Source organism: Herpailurus yagouaroundi, unplaced genomic scaffold (assembly GCF_014898765.1).
Source record: "Herpailurus yagouaroundi ecotype Mexico unplaced genomic scaffold, PumYag 184, whole genome shotgun sequence".
NCBI classification, from domain to species: Eukaryota; Metazoa; Chordata; class Mammalia; order Carnivora; family Felidae; genus Herpailurus; species Herpailurus yagouaroundi.
Genome location: NW_024412415.1, coordinates 30,437,529 through 30,444,228, shown reverse-complemented (window position 1 = coordinate 30,444,228; position 6,700 = coordinate 30,437,529). Strand labels below are relative to the sequence as shown.

The following is a 6,700-nucleotide window of genomic DNA, read 5'->3' as shown; positions in this document are numbered from 1 at the left end:
TCCTTCCTTCCTTCCTTCCTTCCTTCCTTCCTTCCTTCCTTCCTTCCTTCCCATACATAAATAAGGAAATGTTACTTGTCCAAGGAGGTATTGGCTCTTGGGTACATGAAGCACAATTTCTGTGGAAAGCCTTGGAAACTTTGGGGTTAGGAAAAGTGAACTGGTCTGGCAGAAACTCTGCAGGCAAGTTCAGCTAGCCAGAGTGAAGGAAGAGGAAGGATCTTGGAGGCAGAGTATATTAAGTGGAGGAAACCTGGATGGGGATAGAGGTGTTGTTTCCCAGATGGGTTCTGCCTGTCCTTCCCCACTGGTCCTTTGCCATCAAATTTTCCTGGCCCAGGATTTTACCTCCAACTACCCTTTGCCTCCATGTCCCTTTTCCCCTGCTGGCCCCAGCACTGACCTGGGCAGCTGCTGGAGCTGAGGGTAAGATACTGGGGCAGAGGTGGGCTTACCCATGGAATGAGGGAAGGAGTAAAGCAGGTTTATGTTTTTCTCTAAGTCTTTGGGCCATAGTAGGTCTCTAGGCCTGTGGCCAGAGTTTTCTCCCAATACCCTGAACCAGTCCCCCTCTCCTGTGTTTAGATTTTTTCATAGCCCATTTTCCAGTGAGCCAAGGGACCTTCATCAACCACACTGCTTCCCCACTCCCTCTCTAACTTTGGCCCAGTCTACATCCGGGGACCAGCACCATTTGCTCTATGGAGAAACTAGGACTCTCAACCTTGAGCTGACCCTTCAAGGATCACGGTTGGAGGATTCAGGAAGACCCATTCCCCTGCTACTTGGGCCAGAGCCCATTCTGCCTACCACCCCCCCAGACCCATGGACACTGCCTTGCCCGGATTGCATTATCTCTCAAGCAAGTTCTCTGAGCCTTTCTAATCTGAGTGGCTTTTCAGCCTCTAACCAACAGGGCAGAGAACACCCCCTTCATCCATTACCCCTCGTGAGTAATGTATGCATTGACTGGGGCTTGCTAGGGACCTTGTCCCTTCCACGGGTATTCTCAACCATTTAATGGCTGGTGAGACAGGCAGGTAGGAAGAACATGGGATTTGGAATCAGAAGACCTGGGTTCAAGTTTTAACTCTGCTCCAGCTGTGAGACCCTGGGAAAATACCCTGCTGCCTCTGAGCCTTAGTTTTGTCACCAGTAAAATGGAGGTTGTGATGTCCTCTATCTCTTCAGATTGTTTTGGCTCAGATGACACTGTATGAATAAAATGGATTTTTATCAGGGAGGAAGGAGGTAACATAGGCAGGGAGTAAACAAATTGACACTGTATAGAAGGCTGTGTAATATAAAGTAAGTCTTGCATTGTCAGCTCCCAGAATCCCTGGTCCCCTCCCTGGAGACAACCACCATTACCAGGGACCTTCAGTGCAAGCATATTAAGTGTGCATATCCTCACACACTGTTGTGCACCAAACATGCTTTGGAGATTGTCCTGTTTCAGCACACATGGAACAGCCTCCTTTTTTCTTTTTAAATATTTTTTTTAATGTTTATTTATTTTTGAGAGAGAGAGAGAGAGAGAGAGAGAACCAGCAGGGGAGAGTCAGAGAGAAGGCAACAGAGGATCTGAAGCAGGCTCGGAGCTTCCAGCAGAGAGCCAGACACGGGGCTTGAACTCAAACCATGAGATCATGACCCAAGCCAAAGTCAGATGCTTAACCGACTGAGCCACCCAGGCACTCTGAGCTGTCTCCTTTTTAACAGCTGCCTAGCATTCCATTGTGTGAATGTACTCAAACCGATTTAGCTAGTTCCCACCCTACAGATGGACACTTGGATCGTTTCCAGTCTTCTGCCTTTGTAGTTACAGTGCTGGAGTGAATATCATTAAACATGTTTTTGTGTACATATATGAGAATATCTGTGGGATAGAGTCCTCGAAGTGGCGTTGCTGGGTCAAATGGCATGTGCAGGGTTGATTTTAAGATCTTACCAGCTTGCCCTTGAAGGAAGCTGTATCCATTGGCATGGCGATCGACACAGGAGTGTCTTCCCTCCATTATCTCATCCACAGAGGGTGTTAGAAAACACCCAAAGTGATCTTTGCCAACCTGATAGGTGAAAATGGCATCTTACAGCTTTCATTTGCATTTTTTTTATTATAAGAGAGGCTTGAAAGTAAAATGCTGTCAGTAGTTCAGGCTGGAGAGGCAGGTGGACCTAGGACAGCTCCCTGCAGAGCTCCTGCCCACCTCATAGGTGCCCTCTCCCCCTTCCCAAGGCTCATCATGCTTCCCAACGGGGTCCTCCAGATCCTGGACATTCAGGAGAGTGACACAGGCTCCTACCGCTGCGTGGCCACCAACTCAGTCCACCAGCGCTTCAGCCAGGAGGCCCTGCTCAGTGTGGCCCCCAGAGGTAAGGGGGCAGGCTGGATGGGGAAACCTGGGGATTTCTGGACCAGCCACCTCAGAGCTGGAAAGCACCTCGTGAGGTCCAAGCTCTGCCTTCAAATAGGTGACAGTGTATCAGTCCCAGTGGGCAGGTGTGGAGTACGACCCAGCAAGTCAGAAATAGAACTGGAGCTGGAACCCAAGACTCCAGACTCCCAGTCCAGCTCTCTTCCTGCAGAGGCTCCGTGTTCCCTTGGGTTGGGTGGAACATCCCGGGCTGGGGACAGAGGTGGGGAAGGGAGGCATCTGAAGAGGGTGTGTCAGTGCCCTGAAGCCATGGTCCCTGCCTTTCTGTGTCTCCTGAGGACTCTGGGCATTAGGGGATTGGCTGGGCACCGAGAATCTGGTTCCCTGCAGTCTGGTGCTCCTGTCCTCTCCATTTCTCCGAAAAGTTCCTGTTCCAGTGTAACACAGTAGGAAAGTCACAGGCTTTGGGGTCGGAAAGACCTGGTTTGAATCCTGGCCTCTCTACTTGCCATCTATGTGACCCTGGGCTGTTATCAAATGTCTAGCTCAGGGAGGTTGTGAGAATAGCTGAGATAAGAGTGGAAAGCGCCTGGCACCCAGCAGGTGCACAACAGATCTTAGTTCAGGCCTCCCTGAAGGGCCTTTCACTTGCCTCCCTTTGCCATGACATCTCCCCCGAACCCTGCACTTCTGCACATCTCTTCCCATCCCCCCATCTCAAATCCCCCGCTCAGGTAAGCAGGTTTAAGTCTGGTTCACTCTCTGTGCCCAGGGTCTCTGCCTCCACCTGCTGGACAAACCAGGTATTCGCCATGCTGACCCAGGGGGCCAGGGTCACAGTGAGAACTTGGCAGAGAATCCATGCTCAGGGAGCTGCCAAACTGCCGACCCCTACCTTCTACCTTTCCCACAGGGGAACCCAAAGCCCTTTGAAGAAAGGACTTGCCTAAGGTCACACAGTGCCTTAATGGCAGTGCTGGAACCAGAAACTATGACTGTTGACTCCACCTCCAGGCTCCAAGTCTTCTCATGACCCTGATGGTCCTCTGCCTGGAGGGAGGGTTTGATTTGGCAGGCAAGAATGGCGGTGGTGTGCCAGAGGCCAGGTTTTTCCTCTCCAAGCTCCAGGAGAAAGAGCTCTGCGGAACTATGTGGCTGCTTTTGCCACCTGTCAGATGAAACCCTGGCTGTTCTCTGCCCCACCTGCTTCATCAGGTGATTCTGAGCATCAGGTGAGGTACTGCATGTATGGACACCTAATAGTAAGGCTGCTTGCTGGCCTGCCCTCTCTCCAGGGTCCCTGGCGTCCACCAGGGGGCAGGACGTGGTCATCGTGGCAGCCCCCGAGAACACCACAGTGGTTTCTGGCCAGAGCGTGGTGATGGAATGTGTGGCCTCAGCTGACCCCACCCCTTTCGTGTCCTGGGTCCGACAGGGTAAGTGGAGGGAGGGGACTCAAGGTCATGGGAAAGGAGGGGGTAGCATCTCATGTGTCCCCAAGTTGGGAAGCTATAAGGGTGACCACTCTATAGTCACCTACCTTTGGTGTGGGGGAACTCCTCTTCTAGGGCCGAGTATGGGGATGGGGGAAACCTGGACAAACTTAATTATCAGTCTTTGAAGTGCATTTCCTCTATGAAACACTCTGGTTCTGCCACTCACGTAACCATTATTGAGACCCTATTTAGGGTGGTCTCAACAGCATTGCAAGTGAATGTGTGAGAGCTAGAAGGGTGCCGCACAGCCATCAAATCAGGTGAAACCAGGCCCCCACTGCTGGTCTGCAAAGCTGCTGCCGTGTATGCTTGGCTTCACGCTGGGCACAGTGAATTTAAAAAATCAGATGAGACAGACAGGGACTCTGTGGTCTGAACTCATCATAGTCTGGGTGAGGGTGATAAAACACACACCATGAAAAGAGGTTTGCCTGTATTGGGCAGCAAGTGATAAATGCCAGGTAGGACTGTGTTGCTCTCAGGGTAATGAAGATGCTGGCCAAACATCACCTTGCAGTCTGCTGAGCACTTCCTGCCAGAGCCTGGAAGAGCCCTTTGAAGGGGATAGGGGTGAGGACTATTATTCCCAGTGGACAGATGAGGAAGCTAGGCTCAGAGAGCCAAGACCCAAACTTTAGAGCCTGTTCTCTTTCTGGTACACCACTTCCTACAGTCCTAACTGGAAGAAAAGCAAGGATTATTTTTGTTTCCATTGTCAATGAGAAGTGACCTACCTCAAATTGATAGCAGAAGTAAGTCTTAAACCCTGCCCTCTTTACCTTTCTTCCCTGACTCAGTCTACTACCCTACACTGGCTCCTTTACATAAGTTTGTATCTCACATTCAAAAGAGTATGCAATCGGGGTGCCTAGGTAGCTCAATCAGTTAAGTGTCTGACTCTTGATTTCAGTTAAGGTCATGATCTCATGGTTGTGAGATTGAGCCCCATGTTGTGTGAGGCTGCTTAAGATTTTCTGCCTCTCTCTCTGCACCTCCCCTGTGTGTGTGTGCTCCCAGAAAGAAAGAAAGAAAGAAAGAAAGAAAGAAAGAAAGAAAGAAAGTAATGTATACATAGAGTTTAAGGAAAAGTAATAAATGAACAAGTATGTATCCCCCCGCCCCCCAGGGACATGTGAGTGGCTCAGTCAGCTGAGCGTCAGACTTCAGCTCAGGTCATGATCTCACAGTTTGTGAGTTCAAGTCCCACGTCCATCTTGCTGCTGTCAGGCTGCAGCTCAGAGACTGCTTTGGATCCTCTGCCCCCTCTCTCTGCTCCTGCCCCGCTTGTGCTTTCCCAAAAATAAACAAATATTTTAAAAATGAAAAATAAATAAAAAAAATAAAAAGTATGTATCCCCCCACCCAAGCTGGTGAGATGTAACAGTGCTGGTGTCTTTGGGCCTCCCCAACCTGAACACCTCATTGGATTTGTGATACTTACTTAGTTATTGGGATCCTGGGGTCAGCAGGACCCTCATACTATTATTGGAATGAGCCTGTGGTATCACCCAGAAATTCTAATATCAGTGTTTCTCAAATCCTGATTTTGTATCATGATGACCCAGGGAGCTTATTAAAACTGCAGACTCCCTCCCTTCATGCCTGGTCACTTGTGAACCAGGAATCTTAATGTTTAACAACTGCCCTAACAACCTTGCTGCTGAAAGTGTGGTCTTTGGACCTACCACCTGCACCTACTTAGAAATGCAGAGTCTGGGGCATGCCCTAGGCCTCTGCATCTTAACAAGTTTCCTTGAGATTCTGTGATTCGAGTACACAGTGAGGGTTTGAGAATTGCTGTCCCAGAGAATCCTGATACCTATGGGAGCTCCCTTACAGAAAGTCTGCTAATAGCACTCCTGGACAGAGACTGGGAAGAGAAAGCCTGGAAAAGGATTTCCTTCCTAATATGCTGGTCACTGTTCCTTTCCTAGGCACTTACTCCACAAAGTCAGGGAAGAGACATAGCTTTTTGTTTTGTTTTCTTCTGATTACAAAAGTTGCGTGTGTTCATTGTAGAAAACTAGGGAAAAGCAGAAACAGAAAACATTCCATTTAATCTCTCTTTGAGAGATTAAAATTGTTAACATACAAGTGTATTTTCTTCCAGATTTTCTCCTATGCATATGTGCATTTTTCCCTAAAATTGGGAGTAGTTCCAAATCTTACTTTCAGTCCACAGTATATCATAAGCATTTTTCCATCTTTAAAACTTTTTCAAAAAGTAATTTTATTTTATTTTTTAAGACTCCATGCCCAACATGGGGCTTGAACTCATGACCCTGGGATCCAAGCGTCAGATGCTCTACTGACTGAGCCAGCCAGGTGCCCCCCAAAAAGTAATTTTAATGACTATATTCCATCATTTGAATATAGCCGTAATACAACTTGCCAGTTTCTACTGTTGAATTTTTAAGTCCTTTCCAGTTATCCACTATTACAGTTAACATTACAGTGATCAGCCCTGTTCATATCTCCCGAGGACAGCTGCCCACAAATGGGATCCCTGGGTCAAAGTCAAAGTGGAGACCCCATTAGCATTTACCCTTTCTCTGGCATTGCAGCTTACCTTTTAAAAAACCTTTCCTAATTTGGGGCACCTGGGTGGCCCATTTGGTTAAGCATCCGACTTTGGCTCACGTGTTCGGTTCAGGTCATGATTTCACAGTCCATGAGTTTGAGCCCTTTGTGGGGCTTTGTGCTGACAACTCAGAGCCTGGAGCCTGCTTCAGATTCTGTCTCCTTCTCCCTCTGCCACTCCCCTGCTCATGCTCTGTTTCTCTCTCTCTCTCTCTCTCTCTCTCTCTCTCTCTCTCTCTCTCTCTC

The 6,700-nt window shown here is 48.7% G+C and overlaps 1 protein-coding gene across 1 annotated transcript in view; it reads left to right on the top strand.

The window, feature by feature from the left end:
• IGDCC4 (immunoglobulin superfamily DCC subclass member 4) overlaps nucleotides 1-6,700 on the top strand; it is a 39,409-nt gene that overhangs the window by 14,392 nt on the left and 18,317 nt on the right. The window contains exons 5-6 of the mRNA XM_040492182.1: nucleotides 2,240-2,376; nucleotides 3,674-3,814. Of these exons, the coding sequence (XP_040348116.1) occupies nucleotides 2,240-2,376; nucleotides 3,674-3,814 (278 nt within the window). The remainder of the gene's footprint in view (nucleotides 1-2,239; nucleotides 2,377-3,673; nucleotides 3,815-6,700) is intronic.